The sequence below is a fragment of the Pituophis catenifer genome, unplaced genomic scaffold (assembly GCF_029215685.1).
Source record: "Pituophis catenifer annectens isolate HBS135680 unplaced genomic scaffold, rPitCat1.0.hap2 SCAF_11, whole genome shotgun sequence".
Classification (NCBI taxonomy): Eukaryota; Metazoa; Chordata; class Lepidosauria; order Squamata; family Colubridae; genus Pituophis; species Pituophis catenifer.
Genome location: NW_027256891.1, coordinates 15,681,567 through 15,705,563, shown reverse-complemented (window position 1 = coordinate 15,705,563; position 23,997 = coordinate 15,681,567). Strand labels below are relative to the sequence as shown.

General features: G+C 43.9%; 1 protein-coding gene across 1 annotated transcript; it reads left to right on the top strand.

The window, feature by feature from the left end:
• Positions 1 to 537: 537 nt before the first annotated feature.
• CLIC2 (chloride intracellular channel 2) lies at positions 538 to 23,352 on the top strand. The gene is made up of 6 exons (XM_070952042.1): positions 538 to 828; positions 8,048 to 8,157; positions 13,075 to 13,200; positions 17,940 to 18,046; positions 20,363 to 20,544; positions 21,742 to 23,352. Exons 1-6 carry the CDS (start codon positions 772 to 774, stop codon positions 21,901 to 21,903), a joined length of 744 nt encoding a protein of 247 aa, XP_070808143.1. The 5' UTR covers positions 538 to 771; the 3' UTR covers positions 21,904 to 23,352.
• The last annotated feature ends 645 nt before the right edge of the window (positions 23,353 to 23,997 follow it).

The window sequence follows — 23,997 nt, the reverse complement described above, 5'->3', positions numbered from 1 at the left end:
TAACAGTAGCAGAGTTGGAAGGGACCTTGGAGGTCATCCAGTCCAACCCACTGCTCACACAGGAGACCTGTACTAGGGATTCGAGCCGCCGAACTGCCGACCTTTCTGATCCACAAGCTCGGTGTGTCTTAGCCACTGAGCCACTGAGCCACCTCGTCAGGCTATTTTGTTACACCATTCCTTTGATTCATGGACAGGGGGCCATTTAGCTAGGTAAAAAGTTCATCATATGGGAAATGAGTTTGTAAATAAAATGTAGGATGTCCTTGAGTGCAGGAATTCTCGTGCGGCAGAAATACATGAAGTGATTGACCTCTCTATCTACTGAGGTACGAGATGCTTCCCGGCTCACTTCCTGTTATAGAAATTCTGGCAGCTGCGGAGTGGCACTCCAGCGAAGGACTTATTCTGGGTCGCTTCTCTGAGAAATAGACATCTGGTTCTTTTGATATCCCAGAGAAGAACGTGGTATGTGGCTTTCTGATAAAGCGTGTTGCTGAGTCATGGCTGGGGAGGTCTTTACGGAGATCCCCGTCCGGCTAGTAGCAGGTTGCTCAGCACACCGTCCTCGTCACGACTTCTGGCTGAGACAGGACGAGCGAAGCCGCTTCCAATCAAGGGGGATTTCACTGCCATGAAAGGCCACTGTCTTCCCTAGAGAGTACCCTGCCCTGAAAAATTACCCAGCGCATCAGTGGGGAAGACTTGTGGCAAACCATCCGTGGTGGAAGGAAGTTCTCAGCAACAGTTGGTGGCCAGTTTAAAGACAGGATGGCGAGTTGGCTTCGTAATCCCCTAAAGGAACCAGAGATTGAGCTGTTTGTAAAGGTCAGTTCCTATTTGTTGCAAAGATAGGCTTTGGGGCAGGTGTCAAAGACTTGTTAAAAAATAATAATAATAAGCAAGCTGTGGGGCAGAATACCAGAGGACTGGCAAACCAGAACAGGAAATCATAAACGTAATGGGCATAATAGTGGGTGGCTGAGACCTTTAAGTCTAGAAGAGTCTACAGTTATGAAACTATGCTACTACATTGATTAAATTAAGGTTTCCGGACATTTGATACTTCATGAGCTCCAACTTACTAACTGTTTGGTTAAGAGCTTGGGTGTGGCCATTAAGAAATCTTGTCCAGGAACTTGACTTGGAGTTGATCAAATGTTTCAAGAGCTCATTTTTTTGCTGATCAAAAGACTTTTTTTGGCCATTGACCGATGTCACGGGATCTCGTTGCAATCCATTCTTACTACTGGAGAAAGATAAATGTAGCATGGATGAGAGGACAGAGGTAGGATGGAAAAAACTCCTGTGAGATCTATCCAGAAATGACACTTTATACTTAGGCGTCCCTGCACTGTTGTGTAACTCATGGTGGGAATCTGAACTCTGATACAAGAACTTGAACTGAGTTAGAATTCACAAGTAAACTTAACCCTGTCCTCTTAGGGAAGCAAAAAACAGAGGCGCAATTTCCTTTCTCCATGTGTTAACCAACTTATGGGACAAGTGTGCCTAATGATTTACCAGAAGTCATTCTCTTTCTAATCCTTTTTTAAAAATTATTATTCCTTTTCTCTTCTCCCTTCTCCTTCCAAAACAATTGTGTGCAAATACCATACTCCATGCACTAATACGGTTCTGACGAAATGAATTCCTATCCATAAAAACTGATGCCACAATAAATTGGGTGGCCTTTTAATAACATCAATTGGCTGCACTTTGAAAAGATTCCATCCTTATACTGGATGGAATCCTATACAAAGAATGATGATGCAAAGACATCTTCATTCTTTGTATAGTTGTGACTCATATAATTCACCTTTCACAACTGCCTTCAGTCTTCCACCCCCCCCTTTTTTTTTTTTTTTGGGTCAGAGTTTTGGCCAGGGAGTTACCATGTTTGTAAGTAGCAAATTGCTCTTACTCAAAATCTGCACCAAAATACAGAAGGAGTTTTCGTTTTTCTTAACGGCTCGAGGCAGATCTTCCTAGCTTGGGCCCAATAAATCTACAGAGCAACTGAATTTAAAAAAAATTGATACAGCTCATCCTTCTGTGGATTTCTGTGGAAACCACCGTCTGTGGTAAGAGCCGTGGTGGCGCAGTGGTTAGAATGCAGCACTGCAGGCTGTGTTCGAATCTCACCGGCTCAAGGTTGACTCAGCCTTCCATCCTTCCAAGGTCGGTAAAATGAGGAGCCAGATTGTGGGGGGCAAGAGGCTGACTCTGTAAACCACTTAGAGAGGCCTGTAGAAGAACTGTGAAGTGGTATATAAGTCTAAGTGCTATTGCTATTGCTGTTGCTATATTTAACTCTGCCCATTGCCAGCAGTTCGATCCTGACCGGCTCAAGGTTGACTCAGCCTTCCATCCTTCCGAGATCAGTAAAATGAGGAGCCAGATTGTTGGGGGGTAAGAGGCTGACTCTGTAAACCACTTAGAAAGGGCTGTAAAAGCACTGTGAAGTGGTATATAAGTCTAAGTGCGATTGCTATCTCTATAGCACACTAGACCAGTATTTCTCAATATTTCTCTTGGGAACTTTAACGTGTGTGGACTTCCCCAGCCTGCTGGCTGGGAAATTCCAAGAACTGATGTCCACACATCTTGAAGTTTCTCAAGATTGAGATGCACTGTAGCAGAACGTGCTGTTTTGCCGTGGCATTTTGGGTGAACCCAAATTATTTTATTTATTTATTTATTTATTGGTTTGATTTATATGCCGCCCTTCTCCAGAGACTCAGGGCAGCTTACAATGCATTAAGCAATAGCCTTCATACTTTTGCATATACCTGCTTAGTAGGGCTTTGCCCCCCCCCCAAGCGGTGTTCTTTTTTATACAAAGTCAGCTTATTGCCCCCACAAATCGGGTCCTCATTTTACCTACCTCGAAAGGATGGAAGGCTGAGTCAACCTTGAGCCTGGTGAGATTTGAACTTGCGGTAATTGCAGGCAGGTCGCAGCTAAATGCTACTTAACAGCACTTTAGTCCGCTGCGCCACCAAAGCTCCTCCTAAACCAGGCTTTTAAGCCTTTACCATGTTTGAGCATTGAGCTGAAGTGTTTAAAAAAAAGATCCTTCAACAAATAAAGACCTCACGCAACGTGTAAACTAACTATGGTTCCTCAGGTGTGCGATAGACAAGTCACTCTGCTCTCAGTGTCTTGATTCTGCCATTTGCCACAATTTGGTACTCAGTTCTAGCTGGTGGACCAATTTTTGGTTCTGCAATAAAAAAACTTTGGTTCTAATTTACATGAAAGCTGGGACATGACCACGGAAGTGAAGACAAGGCTAGAGAAAGCTCGAACAGCCTTCTTCAAAATGAAAGAGGTCTTCTGCAGTCACGACATAAGCCTAAGACTGAAAATCAGGCTTGTCAGATGTTATATCTTTTCTCTCCTGATCTACGGAGTGGAGAGTTGGTCTCTGACAGAAAGCCACTTGAAGAGACTAGAAGCATTTGAAATGTAGATTTACAGACTGCTGTAACATATAAGCTGGGTGGACAAAATCAGAAAGGAGGAGGTGATAAGCCGCCTCGGGAAGCCAAAGGAAATCATCAAAACCGTTAAAAAGCGAAAATTAGAATATTTCGGACATGGGATGCGACACCCGGAAAAATACAGCATACTTCACCTTAATCCTCCAAGGAAAGATTGAAGGCAAATGAGGTCCAGGCAAAAGAACATCATGGCTTCAAAATCTAAGGGACCAGTTTGGATAAAACTCATCAGCACTTTTTCGTGAAGCTGTTGATAAAAATAGGATCACCAACATGATCGCCAACGTCCAATGACAGCTATGGCACAAGTAGAAGAGAATAAAAACTGACTTGTAAATTTTCCTATAGCCTTCTATATACAGTAGTGGCCAAATTTTGGGAAAAGTGTATTTTTGAGGTTTGATGGCTAATAACACCACTTTTTTTGGTTGGAGTTTCAAGATAATCCTATTCCACTGCTGGAATGGCCTGAGAATAGCCCAGACCTTCACCCAATGGAAAATCGATGGAGCCGGCTAAAGAAACTTGTTAGTCAGAAACAACCCAGCAATAAAACCCAGTTAATAGAAGCCATCATTCAATCTTGGTTTCACATTAAAACAGCTGCAGAACTCAAAGACTTGGTTCACTCCATGGGAAGACGTTGTAAGGCTCTAATTCATGCTAAAGGTTACCCAACTAAGTATTAACTAACACGGTGATCATTTTTGTATATCTCGTTTCTTTTAGGGTGATAATTTTTGTCTATCTCATTTTTTCTACATGATTCACTTTTCTTCTTTATGCTGTAACTGCTATTCTAATAGCAAATCCTCTATAAAAGTTATTGCATTACATTCTTGATTAAATTATCTTTCCATTGATATATAATTGTATGGTACTACTCAGTGGTGGGTTTCAAATATTTTTACTACTGGTTCTGTGGGTGTGGCTTGGTGGGCGTGGCTTGGTGGGCATGGCAGGGGAAGGATACGGTAAAATCTCCATTCCCACCCCACTCCAGGGGAAGGATACTGTAAAATCCCCATTTCCTTCCGATCAACTGGGACTTGGGAGGCAGAGAATAGATGTGGGCATGGCCAGTCAGAATTTTTACTACTGGTTCTCTGAACTACTCAAAATTTCCTCTGTCAGTTCTCCAGAACTGGTCAGAATCTGCTGAAACACACCTCTGGTACTAATCAAAAAAAAAAAAGTGGTGTTATTAGCTAGTTTTAGAAAATACACTTTTCTCCAAAGGTTTCCACAATTCTAGCCACTGCTGTAGTATTCCTATAATACTATAAACTGGGACTGTATTTGGGGAGAGAATCCCGCTTTTTTCTTAAAACCAGGAATCTACCTCTTAGGATTGTGTGCAGGGAAGAGAAGCGGAAAGAAGCAAGCTCGTGAGAAGTCCTTCCCACACTGTATGTTCAGAATTTAAAAGAACATGCATGGAAAATTCCGATTAGTTCAGCTACCGCTTCCTTATAAGATCTAATCAAAAGGAATAAGAAAGGGGGAAAGAATGGAGAAAATCTCCGATGACTCTTAGACGAAAACATTTGTTGTTTTCCTTCCACACCTTTCCTTCTGGGGTTTTCCTCCCTCCTCAACACTTTGTGTTATATCCAACATTCCCCGTTGGGAAGGACTGCCTGTGCTCAGCAATCCTTTATCTCATTTCCTGAACAACTCACAATCGCGGACCCCGAAGATGAAGAGGGCTACAATAGGTTGGCAAAGCCACATTGGGAGTTTTCGGTATTGCTTTCACCCCTGATCCAAGCCCGCACCTAAGGAAGCGGAAATCATGTGGCTATTTGCTTTGAAAACAGAACAAAACAATCGTACTGGCTTCCAGTTAGGAAAGCTCTTTTCGAGCAGCAGGGATTGGCTTTAAATAGGATTGGGTCAACTTTATGAAGGAACCCAAAGGTCGTTTTCAAAAGGCAACTGGGCCTTTCTTGGTTTTTATCCTTGAAAACCTTTCGCTTCTCATCTCGTTCTGAAGAGGTTTCTTAGATGATAAGCAAAAGGTTTTCAAGAAAAACAAAACCCAAGAAAATCGAGCTGCCTTTTGAAAAGCACCTTGGGACAACGAGGATCTGGGTGGTTGAGAATCTCCATTGACTTCTGAAGAAGGCAAGAGAAAGCTGCTAAAATCAGAATAACAGAGAGTTGGAAGGAACCTTGGAGGTCCTCTTAGTCCAACCCCTTGCTCAGGTTGGAAAGTCTATACCCGTGATGGTGAACCTATGGCACGCATGCCACAGGTGGCACACAGACCCCTCTCTGCGGGCACACCAGCCGTCACCCCAGCCCAGTTCCACTGTGCACGTGTGTGCGCCTCCCACTGGCCAGAGGGTTTCTTCCCTCTGAGCCACCCTGAGTCTTCAGAGAGGGGCGGCATATAAATTGAATTAATAAAATAAAATAAAATAAATTAATTCTGCTGCGCATGCGCCAGGGGTGGGGCACATGCGTAGGGGGGGAGCAGGTTGGTGCAGGAGGTTTTCCAGGCCCAAAATGTGCCCCATCTATATGTTTTATTCTATGGCTGTTCACCGCCCTGAGTCCTTCGGGTGTAGGACGGTATATAAATTCAGTAAAACTAAAACTAAACTAAAACTAAACCTGGAAGCTAAAACAGCCCCAGGCACATGCATGGGGGGCCATGCATGGGGGGGCGCATGCATGGGGGAATGCTCACATTGTATTTTGGGGGTTCGGGCACACATGTATGCTTTGGGCCCTCGGCACCAAAAAGTTTACCCATCCCTGGCCTATACCATTTCAGACAAATAGTTGTGCCGTCTCTTCTTAAAAACTTCCAGTGTTGGAGCATTCACAACTTCCGGAGGCAAGTTGTTCCACAAGTCCAGTGAAATAGGAAGCCCCACAGATGTCTTAACTCCCATCCAAGATTTGTTTGACGGTTATGGAGAAAATGTATAACTCGGGGTTGAATTGTTGGGTGCCTGATGTTCTTTCTCTTTCTCTATTGCTAGGCTAGGTAACTTTATCACCACAATGGACCATTGAGGTTTTGCTGTCTGTTTATATATGACCATTTGCTCAATCGGCCTTCTAAAACTGAACCCAGCATGAGATGGGGACATGTTCTTTAAGGCCCAGAGGGGAATGAAGATGTGTCTGTTTGTTTTTTCTGCCCTTTTGTTGCTGTAAAAACTCCACTTCTCCATCAAGTTTCGATCACTTAAACATGAGTTAGTAGCGGACAGCAGCAGCCAAAAAAGCTAATACAATCCTTGGTTGTATAAACAGAGGCATAGAATCAAAATCACATGAAGTATTAGTTCCGCTTTATAAATCCTTAGTAAGGCCACACCTGGAATCCTGCATCCAGTTTTGGTCACCGCATTACAAAAAAGATGTTGAGGCTTTGGGGAGGATGAGGGAAGTGCAAAGAAGAGCAACTAAGACGATTAAAGCAGTGGTGAAATCCAATTATTATTATTTTTTTTAATTTGATTTATATGCCGCCCTTCTCCGGAGACTCAGGGCGGTTTACAATGCGCTCAGCAATAGCCTTCATCCTTTTTGTATATTTATACAAAGTCAGCTTATTGCCCCCACAAACTGGGTCCTCATTTTACCTACCTTAGAAAGGATGGAAGGCTGAGTCAACCTTGAGCCTTGGCGAGATTCGAACCTGCAGTAATTGCAGGCAGCTGGTCTTAATAACCAGCTTAATAACAGGGTGCCTTAGACCACTGTACTACCAAGGCTCTTTTTACTACCGGTTCTGTGGGCGTGGCTTGGTGGGCATGAAGTGGCTTGGTGGGTGTGGCTTGGTAGATGTGGCAAGGGAAGGATACTGCAAAATCTCCATTCCCAACCCACTCTGGGGCCAGCCAGAGGTGATATTTGCCAGTTCTCCAAACTGCTCAAAATTTCCGCTACCGTTTCTCCAGAACCTGTCAGAACCTGCTGGATTTCACCCCTGGATTAAAGACCTTGAGACAAAACCATATGAAGAATGGTTGCAGGAATTGACTATGGCCAGTCAAGAGAAAAGAAGGACTAGGGGTGACAAGATAGCAGTATTCCAGTATTTGAGGGGACCCACAAAGAAGAGGAGGTCAAGTTATTCTCCAAAGCACCAGAGGGCAGGACAAGAAGCAATGGATGGAAACTAATCAAGGAAAGAAGCAATTTGGAATTAAGGAAAAACTTTCTCTTCGCCGAAGAGGTTGTAGAAAAAATGGTTTTAAAAGTTTAAAAAAAATTGGCCACACCCACCCAGTCACATTACCCACCCCCACCCCTAAGACAAATCCACAGAACCGGTAGTAACAAATTTTAGATTTCACCACTGCATCAAGGTATTGTTTCTCGACTGAGTTGATTCAGACAGAAAAGAAATGATATAGCATGAAACTCTGGGGATTTAACCTCTTTGAGGAGAGCAGACAGCCAGCATCTAGAAAGCTAGACAATTCGGGCTCAATCTAATTGCTTGTCGCGGGGAAAGTGTCACTCAGAACAAATATATCGCTGTTTTGTTTTGTTTTGTTGTTTTGTTCCTATGACAGGCTGGCTTGGATGGACAGAACATCGGAAACTGCCCCTTTTGTCAAAGCCTCTTTATGGTGTTATGGCTCAAAGGTGTAAGATTTAATGTCACCACCGTGGATATGACAAGGTAAGAGGAGAGATGTCCTGCATTCGGACGTTCGTTTGTGAACACAACTGAAGCCTTGTGTTCAAACCAAGCTAGAATCTTGAAAATGATTGATTGAAGAGAATTCTTTATTGGCCAAGTGTTTATTGGACACACAAGGAATTTGTCTCCGGTGCAGAAGCTCTCAGTGAACGTAAAAACAACAACGTGATAATTCCCAGATCGTAAATCATAAGCTACGATCATAAATCGTAAGATACGAACGATGATATATCAGAAGTTAATTATTATTATTATTATTATTATTATTATTATTATTATTATTATTATTTATTGGTTAATCTTTAGTGAGATTCACAGCCTTTGAGGCTGGTTAATAGCTCAGCAGCTCGAGTCCTAACCAAGGACCTAGGAACTGTTAAGGTATCATCAGAGGATGTAAGCTGTTCCGAGTAAGGTGGTTTTTTGTAGAGTCAAAATGTTCAAGTCCGGCAAATTTAGAATTTCTAAATAGCGGGGTAGCCCTTTGGGTATTGCTCCGAGGGCTCCAATTACAATCGGGACAACACACGATTTCTTTTTCCACAGTCGCTCAACTTCAATTTGTAAGTCCCGGTACTTTGTGATTTTTTCTTGCTGCTTATCTTCAATTCGTGCATCACCAGGTATTGCAATGTCAATGAACCATAATTTTTTCTTTTCAACTATTGTTATGTCAGGTGTGTTGTGGACCAAGTGCCTGTCAGTCTGAATCCTAAAGTCCCACAAGATCTTGAGTTTCTCATTCTCTAAAACTTTCTCAACCTGATGTTCCCAGTGGTTTTTGCTGTACTCAAATCCAAACTTCTGGCACAATTTCCAGTAAATGATTTTAGCAACACGGTCATGGCGTTGTAGGTAGTCAGTTTGTGAAATTTTGCTGCACCCACTGATCAGGTGGTCGACTGTCTCATCTTTCTCATTGCAGAGGCGGCATTTGCTGTTGGTGGTAACATGTTGAATTTTTGCCTTCATACAGTTTGTGGCTAGGGCTTGTTCTTGAGCTGCCAAAATAAAGCTTTCTGTTTCTTTTTTCAGTACTCCTGATCTTAACCAGTTCCAAGTTAGTTTCTGGTCAGCTTTGCCTTCAATACTTTTCAAGTATTGGCCATGCAGAGCTTTGTGTTTCCAATTTTCAGCTCGCTGCTCAATTACTTCTTTCTTATATTCTGCTTTTGTTTTAGTTGTCTTTAAAAGGCCTCCTTTATTTACTTCCTTAATCATTGGTTCTTCACTTTTCTGGATGTAATCATTCAAGCTGCATTTTTCTTCTTCCACAGTCTGCTTTACTTGTAGGAGTCCTCGACCACCCTCTGCTCTTGGTAAATATAATCGGTCAACATCACTTTTAGGGTGCAAGGCATGATTCATTGTCATAAGCTTCCTTGTTTTTCTGTCCAAATTGTCTAACTCCATCTGGGTCCAGTCAATTATTCCTGCAGAGTATCTAATCACAGGTATAGCCCAGGTATTTATGGCTTTTATGATGTTTCCTCCACTCAATTTGGACATTAATATCTTACGAATTCGCCGAATGTACTTGGCTGAAGTTAATTCCTTGACTTTATTATGCATTAAGTCAGAGGCTTCTAAAATCCCCAAGTACTTGTAGCCTTCTTCTGATTTTACTGCCTTTATCATTTCTTCATTCTCTAGTTCTATTCCATCCTCTTTTATGATCTTGCCTGCTTTGGTTGCTATTGTTGCACATTTGTCAATTCCAAACTGCATACCAATGTCTTGGCTGAATTCTTTTGTGTTTTCAATTAATAAATTCAGTTCAGCTTTTGTTTTACCAAACAGCTTCAAATCATCCATGTACATCAAGTGCGAGATTTTCAGTCCTTTCTTTGCAAGTTCATATCCACAGTTCATCTTCTTCAAAATGATTGTCAGTGGTAGCATTGAGAGTATAAAAAGTAGGGGTGAAAGGGAATCGTCCTGGAAAATGCCTCGTTTAATTTCAACTTCACCCAGTTCTTCTTCATTAGCCATAAGTTTTGTTTTCCAGAGGTTCATTGAAGATTCCATGAATTTTTGTATGTTGCTGCTGATGCCTAATATTTCCAGGCATTTCTTGATCCAGCTATGGGGAACTGAATCAAATGCTTTCTTATAGTCTATCCAAGCCATGAACAGGTTGGTTCGTCTTTTCTTTGAGTTCTTTAGGATTAGCTTGTCGATCAGCAATTGATCTTTTGTTCCTCTTGAGTTTTTGCAGCATCCTTTCTGTTCTACAGGAAGCAAGTTATTTCTTTCCAGGTATCCATAGATTTGGTTTGCAATGATACCAGTAAGAAGCTTGTATGTTGTTGGCAAGCAGGTGATTGGCCTATAGTTTCCAGGGCCCTTTCCTTTTTCTTTATCTTTTTGGATCAAAAATGTCCTTCCAGTTGTCATCCATCCATCATTTTCAGGTGTTTTTAGGATCTGGTTCATCTGGGTTGCCAATCTTTTGTGCAGACTTGTAAGTGCCTTTAACCAGAAGCCATGCAGCTCATCCGGTCCAGGTGCACTCCAGTTCTTCACTTTTCTTGACTGTCTTTGCACCATTGCTTTTGTTATTTTCACGTCTTCCATTTTATGCACTTTAATAGAGTCCTCAGCCTGTTTGATCCATTTTGCATTTCTGTTGTGCTTCTTGTTGTTTTCCCACAAATTCTTCCAGAATTTCAGAGCTTTCTCTTTATCAGGCTTTTCATTTGTTGTTACTCCGTTTCCATTTTCTAAATTCTTACAAAACTGGTGCTGATTTGCTCTGAACTGTGAGTTTTCCTTGAACTGAGTTACTCGGTTTTCATACCTTTTAATCTTTTCAGTGATGGCAACAACCCTCTGCTTCAGCTCTTCAATTACTACTGCAATCTCCTTATTCCTTAGATCATATCTTGCTTCCAGGCTGCTTTTGACCTGCTTGTTCTTTAGCTGACCTTGCCTTAGGTTCTTCAAGTTGCTCAAATCTCCACGTACTTTTTTGATCTTCAATTCTAACCGAATTTTCCACTTAGGCTTCCCCTTCTTGCCTCTTTGGTTCTTTTGTATTTTCAACCCCAGTTCTTTGGTGGTTATGACAGCTGCTGCATACATCAGTTGGTTTGTTTCGGCTAATGTAGTGGTTCGAATAGTTTGCACAGCCTCATTGACCTTTTTTAGTACATTTCTCAATTCTTTCCGGTTCACTTGGTTCAGCTTTGGCAAACATGTTCTTTCATCATCTTCCATTTGGTGCTTTATTTTTCCAGCTAATTGAGCACTATCTGTTGGTGTTTATTCTTTAGTGCTTCCTTGTTCTTTATCTTCATCCATTTCAGTATCCTCTTCTTCCCTTTCTTCCTCAATTTGCTTTTGAGTCTGGAAATCATTCTTGATGTTACTCTTCTTTGTTGTTGTACTCAGACCATTAATTGCTTTCTCTTCTATTGCTATTAATTCTTCTGTAGTGAAAAATTTGTCATTTAGGATTACACGTCGTTGGTCCATTAACCTTTGTTCACTGGTGTCACAGTCCGTATGGTTCATCTTCCAAATCTGATACATTCTTTTTTGAAATCCATGTTTTGCTGGCTCAGACTGATAGTAAGCTTCCATAATAGAGGTGTTTTCTTCCCTGGTCCAGATTTTTCGCTTTTTGGGTTTTTCTTCCAGTAGCTTGTCAGCTCCATGCCCTGGTTGCCTAGCAGAGGGAGTTGAGCCCTGTAACTCATTTTGCGTAGAATGCCCAGGAGCCATAGCATCCAACGGAACCCTTGTTAATCCGGGCGACAGTTCAGCCGGCATAAATTTCATTTTTTCTGTATTCACCATGTTTGAATGGATTGTGGAGCAGATTTTGTCTGGCCCTTCACCTAAGGTCTGTCTGATATGGTTGCACCTGTTCAGCATAGCCCTTAGGATCACTAGAGCACGCAAGCCCCTCCACCACGACAAGGTAGAGCTCCTCGGAGGGGTTATTATTATTATTATTATTATTATTATTATTATTATTATTATTATTATTATTATTATTATTCCTATGCTGCCCACTCTCCGAGGACTCTGGGCGGCTTACACCAATTGACAATATACTAAATAGCATATTGCCCCCAACAATCTGGGTCCTCATTTTACCCACCTCGGAAGGATGGAAGGCTGAGTCAACCTTGAGCCGGTGAGATTTGATCCGCTGATCTGCTGAACTAGCAGTCAGCTGAAATAGCTGCAGTATTGCACTCTAACCACTGTGCCACCTCGGCTCTACAATAGTAGTAGATGAGAGAGGAGAAGATGAGAAAGATGAGAAGATGACAGGGGGTCAGGGTTCAAGTAACATCCCCAACGAAAGAAAACTCCGAGGCTTGGATTTCCTCAAAGTTACTTTTTATTAGAGATGTCATATTGGCACATCTGGGAAAACCCGAATCTGAAAATTTCCAGGTTTTCCCCACCCAAGTGAAAGTTCAAGTCCCTGCCCAGTACCCTCATGTCCATCACATGGTCCAATCATCCACCGTCCAAACTGAAGACACTCCCCAGTCATCCGACTCCAGGTGCCAGGGCAAGGTGTCCTTGACTCTCTGAGAAAGGAATGTTATTTTGACTACCTATCACCCATACTCTATGCAATCCCCCCTCCCATTTTCCCACAGAAGAAGATGTGGCAGGCCTGACGGTCCAAACATAAAAGATGGCTTCCAGGCCTTCCCAACCTTTGCTGGATGGAAATGAGAGGAATTCACAGTAACTTAATAAAAAGGGGGTTTTTTTGTCGGGACAAGGAGTCTGTTTCATGCTCTGGGGAAGCAACAGATCTAAGGGGGGGGGGGGGAAAGAAGGTAGGTAGATAAGGTGGGGAGAGAAAATCAAAGTTAGGAGCATCTTTATTTATTTATTTTCTTCCTCTCTGTTGTGATTTCCGTTTAGGAAACCTGATGAGCTGAAGGATTTGGCCCCCGGTACCAACCCTCCATTTTTAGTCTTCAACAAGGAGCTGAAAACAGATTTTCTGAAGATTGAAGATTTTCTGGAGCAGACCCTCTCACCACCTAAGTATCTTCATTCCCTATTTCAAATGTCCATTCCATTTCTTACTCAAATTTCTTTCCCAATTTTAGTGTAGTGTATATTGGACGTGGAGACCCTTTGAAAGCTCTACATGCAAGGAAATTTCATTTTAAGGCATGCCGGTTAGGTACCTTCAAAGTGACAATAAAGTTATTCTAAGTCTAAAAAATTTAAAGAATGCCACTTCTCTGAAGGGGTGGGCTTCAAAAAATTTTAGCAAGGGGTTCTCTGCCCTGTTGCTGGGTGGGCGTGGCCATGGTGGGCATGGCCTAGTCAATCTCCTGCACCATGGGGGGGGGTGATTTTGCCCTCCCCAGGCTCCAGAGGCTTTCCTTGAGACTCCGGGAGGGTGAAATGGCCTCCCCAGGCTCCGGAGGTCCTCTGGAGGCTGGATATGGACCCGTTTCCGGCATTCTCGAACTTCCAGTAGGCCTGTTTTTCACCCTCCCCAAGCCTCCGCGTGCATCCTGCACTTACCTGCATCCAAAACCGGCCGCATGGGTACTCCTGGGAGGGGCGGGGTGGGCGGGGCCAGCCAGGAGTGGGATTTGGGGGTTCTCCGAACTGCACAAAATCTTAGATAGAGGTTCTCCCGAACCCCTGCGAATCTCCAGCAGCCCACCCCTGCTTCTCTGTCTCTATCACCCTACTTCAGCCGTGCATTCTTGGCAGACTCTGTTGTGGGTGGGTGGGGAAGGCATTTTGGGGGTTTTGTTCCAAGCGAGGCTAAATCTAAATACAGAATAATAGAGTTGGAAGGGATCTTGGAGGTCTTGTCCAATCTCTTCTTTAAAAACCTCCAGTGTTGGAGCACCCACAATTTCTGGAGGCAAGCTGTTCCACTGGTTAATTGTTCTCACTGTTAGGGAGTTTTTCTTTAATTCTAGGTCGCTTCTCTCCTTGACTAGTTTCCATCCATTGTTTCTTGCCTTGTCTTCTGGTTCTTCGGAGAATAGGTTGACTCCCTCTTCTTTGTGGCAGCCCCTCAAATATTGGAAGACTGCTATCAGGTTACCCCTAGTCCTTCTTTTCTCTTGTAGGAAGTTAAAACCCACCCCTCTCCTAGAAAAATGAAATATTTTAGGAAATATTAAAAGGGCAGAGTATTTCCCCTAAAAGGGAGGCAGAAACCCTGCCCCCCCCACACACACACACACACCTTTGTCAATGGGCCATTAAGGCCTGAATCAGTCTATTCTACATAACAAAGATCTACCTCCTTCAGGCAGAACCATTTAATTGCCCTTCATTGCATCACCCAACAAGATTCGACCAAACTTAGCACACAGACAACCTACAAAGCTAGCCATGACCTCTGCCAGCAACCAATCAGGATGCTCTTCCTGTGCCCCAGGAAGTTCAAAGCCAGAAAGGGTATAAAACCGAAGGACTCTCAGCATCTCTTCCCTTTTTTTCCCCACCCAAGATCTCCAAGGCATGTGATCCTGTTCATCAATAGACCTTCTTTCCAAGCAACTTCCAGGAATCCAGTGTGACTTTTCCCCCACTTGGAACTGAACCCAGAAGGATATTTCTTCCAACAATTTATACTAGCCATAGCCAATTCCTACAACCGTTCTTCATCTGTTTTAGCCTCCAATCTCCTTAATTATCCTAGTTGCTCTTCCCTGCACTCTTTCCAAAGCCTCAGCATGTTCCCAGGCCAGGGATGGAATTCAATTTTTTTTTTTACTACCAGTTCTGTGAGCATGGCTTGGTGGGCATGGTGTGGCTTAGTGAGCGTGGCCACCAAGTATCCACCCCACTCCAGGCGAAGGATATTGCAAAATCCCCATTCCCACCCCACTCTTGGAAGAAGGACCCTGCAAAATCCCCATTACCTCCCCACTCCTAGGGGAAGGATACTGCAAAATCTCCATTCCCACCCCACTCCTGGGGAAGGATACTGCAAAATCCCCATTCCCACCCACTCCTGGGGAAAGATATTGCAAAATCTCCATTCCCATCCCATTCCAGGGGAAGGATACTGCAAAATCCCCATTCCGTTCCCACTCCTGCAGGAAGGGTATTGCAAAATCACCATTCCCACACCACTCCAGGGGAAGGATACTGCAAAATCACCATTCCCTCCCCACTCCTGGGGGAAGGATATTGCAAAATCTCCATTCCCTCCCCACTCCAGGGGAAGGATACTTCAAAATCCCCATTCCCTCCCCACTCTGGGGCCAGCCAGAGGTGGTATTTGCCGGTTCTCCGAACTACTCAAAATTTCCACTACCGGTTCTCCCGAACCTGTCAGAACCTGCTGGATTTCACCCCTGAACCAGGCGCGTTCAAAGGTCTGCTTTGCTCAACGTCATTTAACCTCTGCTTGGCAATTCGGCCATTCTGAACCCTGTTTACACGGAAGGACCGAAGGGACAAAGAGGCATGTTGCAGAGATGACTTCTGGCAGAGAGGCTGCGGTCCGATGGTCCTCGATGAGAGAGGGACAGCTTGCAAGAGCCATCTGTTTCCCACCAGGACCAGGGAGGAAACCTGGTGGCCAGAGAGATTAAAAAACAATGAAGGGAAGGGAAGCATCGGACAGAGGACAAATGGAAAGGCTAGGGGGAAAGAGAAAGAGGGGAGAGCTTTCTTGCAAAGAGACACAAATGCCGCAAGAAAGGTCCCATTTGTGGTTAGGAGAAGGGGGGGTAGTTTTGTGCCTCTTTGCAGAGCTGCCGAGGCAGGGTTGTCTAAGAAAGTCCCCTCCTCCCTCCCTCTCTCTCTTTTTTTAAAGGATTGAAAAGTAGCCACTGGAGCCAAAAGAAACGCTCAGCTCCAAAGTTTGGAAGGGAGGCCAAGATGCGCTCATTGTTGGCAGCCACTGTCTGAATTGTCTGATTGCAGCTGCAGTAAACAGGGAGGCTCTTTAAAGGACAAGAGCCCCAAAGGAGAGCATTCCTTGCAGTGCGTCATACGTGTATGTGTGTGTGAGAGAGAGAGAGGAGAGAGAGGGAGGGAGAGAGAGAGGGCAGGACCTTCCTTTTTACCATATAGGAACAGGCAGATCTCTATTTTATAATCTCTCTCTCCTCTCCTTCCCTCTCTCTTTTTTCCTCTTTTTCTCCCTCTCCTTTCTCTCCTCTCTTTCTCTCACGCTCTCCCTTTTTTTCCTCTCCCCTCTCCCCCTCCCTCTCCCCCTCTCTTTCTGTCTCTGTCTCTGTCTCTTCTTTCTTTCCCTCTCTCCTTTTTTCCTCTTTCTCTCCCTCCCCCTCTCTCTTTTCTCTCTTTTCCTCTTTCTCTCCCTCTCTCCCTTTTTTTCCTTTCCCCTCTCTCCCCCTCTCCCTCTCCCCCTCTCCTTCTATCTCTGTCTCTCTCTCCTCTTTCTTTCCCTCTCTCCCCTTTTTTCCTCTCCCCTCTCTCCCTCTCCCCTTCTATCTCTGTCTGTCTCTCTCTCCTTTCTTTCCCTCTCCCCCTTTTTCCTCTTTCTCTCCCTCCCCCCTCTCCTTTCTCTCCTTCTCTCTCCCTTTCTTTCTCTCCCTCTCTTCTCTTTCTCTCCCTCTCTCTTTTTCCTCTCCTCTCTCTCTCCCCCTCTCCTTCTGTCTCTGTCTCTCTCTCTCTCTCTCTCTCACACACACACACACACACACACACACACACACACAAACTGCAGTCAATGAAGTGGGCTTGCAATAATGAGTGCCCTTCTGATGTCTCAGACTACAATATAATCTTCAATATTGGCACGATGATATTTAGCTGGGGGAAATAATAAACCCACCCAGAATTGCTTTGGATCGCGAGATGGGCCACGTATAAATTTTAATCAATCAATCAGTAAGTAATGGTGGGAACCGTAACCCATCCCATCCAAAAGGGACCAGGCTTGGGGAAAATTGCCCTAGATTATACCAGGAGAATCGTGTTCTTTTTAATGCTCTCGGTTTCTCAGTTACATTGTGGAAACTCACCAGAAAAGGCACTAAAATGTCCAGAGGCAAATGGAAGGATAAGAAAATAGAGATGGCATGGCAATGTTGCTCTCTAGTGGCCAAAACTTTTAATTGCTTGTATTTACCTATCTGTCTCCTTTTTGCTTAGCCTGAATACCACCACACCTCCTCCTCCCCTCCACCCTCCTCCTCCCTCTCCCCCTCTCCTCTTCCTCCCTCTCCCTCTCCCCCTCCCACTTTCATCCTCCCTCTCCTATTGCTCTCCCTCTCCTCCTCCTCCCTCTCCCCTCTCCTCTTCCCTCTCCTCCTCCTCCCTGTCCTCTCGCTCTCACTCTCCTCCTCCTCCCTCTCCTCCTCCTCCTTCTCCCTCTCCCCCTCCCGCTTGTTGGGAATGACTTCCACCAACAAAACCTGGAGACTTTATTAAAAGAAAATAATAATAGCCATTTGCAATGCAATGGGTATCCCAGCAGAGACATGAACAAGGATCTTTGAGCCAGGAAGCCACACCTGGAAATTTCAAAAGCATTACATTTTATAGTTTTCTATCCCGACGCTGCCGATGCCCCTTCTACATCGGATCAAGTGACCCATCAAACCTCAAAAATACACTTTTCCCAAAAGGTTTCCACAATTTTGGCCGCTACTGTAAGGCTCTGCTTATTCAAGCTTTTGATCTCAGGTGTATCATCGTAACTTTCTCTGCTTTAAAAATCTTGTCTCATTGCTCTTCCGAGATTGATTTCTAAAACAGTGATTTTGAAGCAAATGTGTTGTGTTATTCATTGGCGTGGAAGAAAATTAACTTCGCATTTTCTTGTTAAGGTACCCACAGCTCACTCCCCAAAACAAGGAGTCCATGGATGTGGGCAGAAACATTTTTGCCAAATTCTCCACGTACATCAAGAACCCCCACAAGGAAGCAAATAAAAGTAAGGAAGGGGGAAAAACACAGGCGTGTTTTTCTCACGCTGGGATTTTTTTCTTTTAAAAAAAAATACCTCTTACAAATGTTTTTGTCCGATATGCAAAATTAGTCCTTGGCTTACAACCATTCATTTAGTGACTATTCGAAATTACGAGAGCACTGAAAAAAAGTGACTTATGACCAATCCTCACACTTACAACCTGTTCTGTCCCCCGTCCTCACACAGACAAATGCAATATCCAACACAATAATATATTGTATAAACAGACCAGAATTCCTGGCAGACGAGAGTTCTGGCAGCTACTTGTAAAACGCCTGCCAAATCCAATTAGTACTCCCAAAAAGCAGGAGAGGCCTTATGTGCAGTCCGTTTCCAGAGCGACAAATTATCCACAAGAGATTAGTCCAAAATATATCTGAGCCGAAGTGCAGGATTCACGATGTGATTCTTTAGAGTTTAAACGTTTGTCCGTCACAAAGCCTGCCGAGCAATCATGCCCCCTTTTATCCCTTGTGGGGCGTGGCTCAGTGACTCAGCTCAATCCATGGTCCTCACATGCCTCTTCCTTTGCTGCGCACGCTTCTCCCTCCGACGCTGCCTGGGATCAAGCCAAGATTCATCAGTATCACTCTCTATCAATGGGTGCTCCGAAATGCCTTCCTCCTGGCACATCCCAGGCTGTTCCTCCTGGCCTTTGGATGGAACCTGAGGCATTGCCAGAGAGGAAGGTCCTGGAGAGGGAGGCCTTGCCAGTTCCTCCCCCTCACCTTCTGAGTCCTCTTCCTCCATGAGGACGGACTCAGGAGTCGGAGTCACAACACTACCATTCCCCATGTTCCCCGATCAAAATTGTAGTGCTTGGCAAACTGGCATGCATTTAGAATGATTCAATGTCCCACGTAATGGGATCACCATTTGAGGCCTTCCCAGATGGCTCCTGAAAAGCCCAAGTCAATAGTACTTACGTACTTTCCGCCGGGCCCTCAAAACTTTTTTATTTCAACAAGCCGGGCTGGCCTAACTCTCCAATTGTTTAATTTTAATTTTAATTTTAAATGGGGTATTTTAATTGTTGGGCCAAATTGTTTAATATATTTTTAAATTGTTTTTAAATTTTGTATTCTATGTTTTTTACTTCTGGCTGTTCACCACCCTGAGTCCTTCGGGAGAAGGGCAATATATAAATTCAAAAATAAATAAATAAATAAATAAATAAATAAATAAATAAATAAATAAATAAATAAATAAATAAATAAATAAGGAAAGCTGGTTTCGCTTAACAACTGCATGATTCACTTAACAACTGTTAAGTGTACAGAAAGATCCTGTTCTGCCCCAGCTACGGATCCCAAAGAACACAGCACACACAAACTCTGAACAAAACTTAGTTTACTCAAATAACGCAGTTTTAGCAAATGCCAGCTGTTAATAAGCGTTCTTAACAGCCTGCCAGAATTCCACAGATAAGATAGTCAGAGTCTTACTGGAGTTGGCAGAAAGCCCAGAAACAAGGTTGCAGAGAAATCCCAACGCGATGATTAGCGAACTCAAGTTGTTTCCTGCAGCTTGTTGCAAGCTGCGTTCTTTCTTAAATAGGCTAAGGGCGTGGCCAATTAGCCCCAAGCCTTACTCTCAAGGAGACCTCCTCCTGAGGAACCACTCCTGCCTTTTGGCAGCTCTGCGTGCCCGTGCATTGAGAAGAGGCTCCACCTCTTCATCCTCTTCAATTAAGGGAGGTTCTGGAGGTTCTAAAAGCCCTGACTGAATCCCTGCCTCTGGCACCACATCTTCTTCAGTCTCCTCGCTGTCTGACTCAAGCGCCGGCTGCACAGGCTGCTAGCGCAGCACCACACCAGCCTCCTCGTCGGGATCAGCAACAATCCGCACAGGCCGCTGGCGGGCTACAACAGATCCGTGGTGGCGCAGTGGTTAGAATGCAGTACTGCAGGCTACTTCTGCCGACTGCCGGCTGACTGTAATTTGGCAGTCCGAATCTCAATCTCAATCCAATCTCACCAGGCTCAAGGTTGACTCAGCCTTCTGTCCTTCTGAGGTTGGTAAAATGAGGACCCAAATTGATGGGATCAATATGCTGACTCTGTAAACCGTTTAGAGAAGGCTGTAAAAGCACCGTGAAGCGGTATATAGGTCTAAATTCTATTGCTATTGCTATCACAAAACCGGGCATGACTAACTTAACAACCACCTTGGTTAGCAATGGAAATCCTGGTCCCCACTGTGGCAAATCAAGGACCATCTATAAGCCATTAGAATTGAAGAATGATGCATTGGTTTCCACATCTTTTTCTTGTGCTTCAGGTTTGGAGAAAGGTTTGCTGAAAGAATTCCAGCGCTTGGATGATTACTTAAGAAATCCCCTGCCTGAAGAAATTGACCAGAACTGTGTTGAAGACCTTCTGGTTTCTGAAAGGAAATTCCTGGATGGAAACCGAATGACATTAGCAGACTGCAACCTTCTCCCCAAACTCAACATCATCAAGGTGAATGTAGTTTGCTCTTTGCTGGACCTTCATTTCTTTTTCTCAGATGAGTTATAGCCCCTTAAGTTTTGTCTTCCTTTCTCATCCAAATTTGTGGTGAAGCAGTTTATTGCTGAATTATAATAGCAACCCTTCGATCTCAGTCTCTCCAGCTCTATTATTTGGAAGTTTAGAAAGGAAGGAAGGAAGGAAGGAAGGAAGGAAGGAAGGAAGGAAGGAAGGAAGGAAGGAAGGAAGGAAGGAAGGAAGGAAGGAAGGAAGGAAGGAAGGAAGGAAAGAAAGAAAGAAAGAAAGAAAGAAAGAAAGAAAGAAAGAAAGAAAGAAAGAAAGAAAGAAGAAAAACATATATCTGAATAACATATATAAATTTAACACTATAGATCCATGATGGCAAACCTATGGCACGCGTGCCACAGGTGGCACACATAGCCATATCGGTGGGCACGTGAGCTCAGCTCTGGTGCACATGCGTGTGCTGGCCAGCTGATTTTTGGGCCTTCTGGGCCCACCGGAAGTTGGCAAACAGGCCATTTCTGGCCTCCGGAGGGCCTCCAAGGGGGTGGGGAAGGCCGTTTTCACCCTCCCCAGACTCCTAGAAAGGCTCTGGAGCATGGAGAGAGCAAAAAACAGGCTAACCATGCCATCGTGTGCCAGTAGCGGGGGAAGGGGGGTCGCACACACATGCGCGGGGCAGGGTACATAGAATTATGGGTGTGGGCACATGCACCCACCCCCCCTGCTCCTGGCACACAATGGCAAAAAGGTTAGCCATCACTGCTATAGATAGATAGATAGATAGATAGATAGATAGATAGATAGATAGATAGATAGCTGAGCTGAGGCAGACTGGAGCCAGGGCGTGTCTTAGTCTACAGCTTCTGAGTCTGTGCAGAGAAACTGAAACCACAGTGTGTGAACTAGTCTGCTCTGCTGAAATGAAACTAACTGTTCTCTCCTGCCTTGTGTTTTGCCTGTAACTTCTACCACATTGAAGAATCAACTATTGGTACTGTAAATACTTCATCTGTTATTATGTATATAAAGAAGTTAATGAATCCAGCTGAATCAGTTACCTGTGTGTGCTTCTGGATCTGATTTTTGCAAGAAACTCTGATACACTAGGCTCTGACCCTTGGTGATCTGCTCATTTTCTCACTGGCATCTTTTTCTTCGTTGGTTCTCTCTCCCACTTTCTAGATTGCCGCCAAGAAGTATCGCAACTTTGAGATCCCTTTGGAGATGACTGCGGTTTGGCGCTATCTCCACCATGCTTATGCCCGGAATGAGTTCAGCCACACTTGTCCAGCTGACGAGGAGATTGAACGCACTTATGCCAGCGTGGCTAAGAAGATGAGCTAAAGACTAAGCTCTGGAAGTTGGGGCCTGCAAAGGTCTACCAGCGAGTTGGATGTGCAATACTGACTGCCCCCCCCCCCCTGAGCTGAATATTCTTCATATACTAGTCTTTAAAAAAATACTTCGTATTTTTAGGAGAAGAATTCATTGTAGTCATCTTTTTCTGCCAAATCTTTTGATCATGAGTTGGTCATATATGAGAGACTAGCTGGATACCCGTGCTCCGCTATGAAACTATGTGATCGGGCTTGATAAATTGACACTTACAGCTTGAAAATTAATGAGTAGTTATGATCGGCCTCTCCTCTCCCCTTCTCTCCCTCAGACTTGCCCCACAGAGGCCTCTCCTATCTTATCCCCTTCTCTCCCCCAGTCTAATTCCTTAGCATCAGCGTAATTTTCAGGTGGGGAGGGGGAGTAGAATGTCTAAACTCCCAGCCCGCAGGCTGAATGAGTCACGCACTGGCCACACCCACGCCCAAGTGGCAGTTGGAACAGAGTTCTTTTCAGGTGGGGAGGGGGAGTAGAATTTCTAGCTCCTTAGCATCAGAGCATGTTAATAATAATATAAGAAATACTAATGATCTGATGGTCATTTCGAAAAATCCTTTCTTAGCGAGCACCAAGAAGCCAAGAGGAACGTATGTGCCAAATTTCAAGTTTGTAGGCTTTACGGTTCTGGAGATTTCGTGATGACGCATGAGTGGTATTTCGCTTTTATATAGAGAGATTATTCTTTTGGCGTTTCTTCACCTGCGTGTACACTTTTCATGGAGCAAAAGGTAGTTAAATCTGACCCTCCATCGTGGTTAGTTCTAAATTCTGTTAAGAGATTCCGGGACATTTTTACAAGACTTCCAAGAATCAACTGGATCAAACACTACCTTGTTGAAGAAGATTATGTGCCTCTGCGCCTAGGAAGGATATATATATATATTTTCATCCAGACTTCTAGGTTGGGGGCCTGAGCGCCTTCCTTGCAGTTTCTTCTCTTGGACACCAAAAGTGCCTTCTGTGGTTTCTAGAGTCTCAATATCTTTTTTTATAGAGTGGTGACCAAAATTGGATGCAAGATTCTAGGCTTTATAGAGTGGTATTAGTACCTCACTTGATTTCCCCAGCCAGCATGTCCACAAGTCCACAAATCTTAAAGTTGTCAAGCTTGGAAACCCTTGCTGTAAATAAATAAGAGCGCTCTTTGCAAAGCAAAGATAACAGATATTCATAAAGTACTGGATTCGTTTAATCTTAAATCGTCCTCTCTGAATTTCTTATGCAAGACACACATTAGGAGTCACAAAACACTAAGCCACAATATCTCTAAGAGCTTTTCAATTTTCTCTGTAGCAACAAGGAAAGGAAAATCCTGGCTTTTTTAAAAAAAAATAAAAAATAGATGTGTCTGTTTACTTTGTATTCCTGTAATGATAATAAACTTTATTTTATATACAACCTCCACTGCTGACTGAGATGATATTGATGGTAGTTACTGATCTGTAAAATAAACGCACTCGAGTTCAAAGGGTTTCTTCCATCAAATTCAGCTAAAATCTTGTAGCCGGATCAAGAGATGTCAAAATCACACATTACATACAAAAATGCAGAGATCCAACAGAAAATACATTCCAGAAATAATGTCCCCAAGGTGCTTTTTCAAAAGGCAACTGGACTTCTTTTTTTTTTCCTCGCTTAGCTCGTGCGTGGTGCTTCTGCGCATGTGCAGAAGGTTCTGGGCATGCGCAGAGTGTCCATGATGACGTCCAGGCTGGTGTTCTGTCCCCGTCCCACACACACACACCAACAGATGTCCAAGAGTTAAAAACCAAACCAGCCGACAAAATCCTTTTCCTTATGATAACGGAAATTGGCAGCAACCTAGTGGCTGCCTGCCAAGAGTTTATTACTCACGAAGGGAAGAGATAACTTCTCTCCGCTTTTGGTACATCAAAGTAAAATGTTCAATAATTACAGAGTAAATTAAGTCCAAATATAATCCAGCAAAGCCTATAGCAAAAGTCCGGCAATGCAGAATGGCGTGGAAGCTTTCAGCTTTGTTCGTCACAAGGCTTGACTGGCCACCACGCTCTCTTTTATACC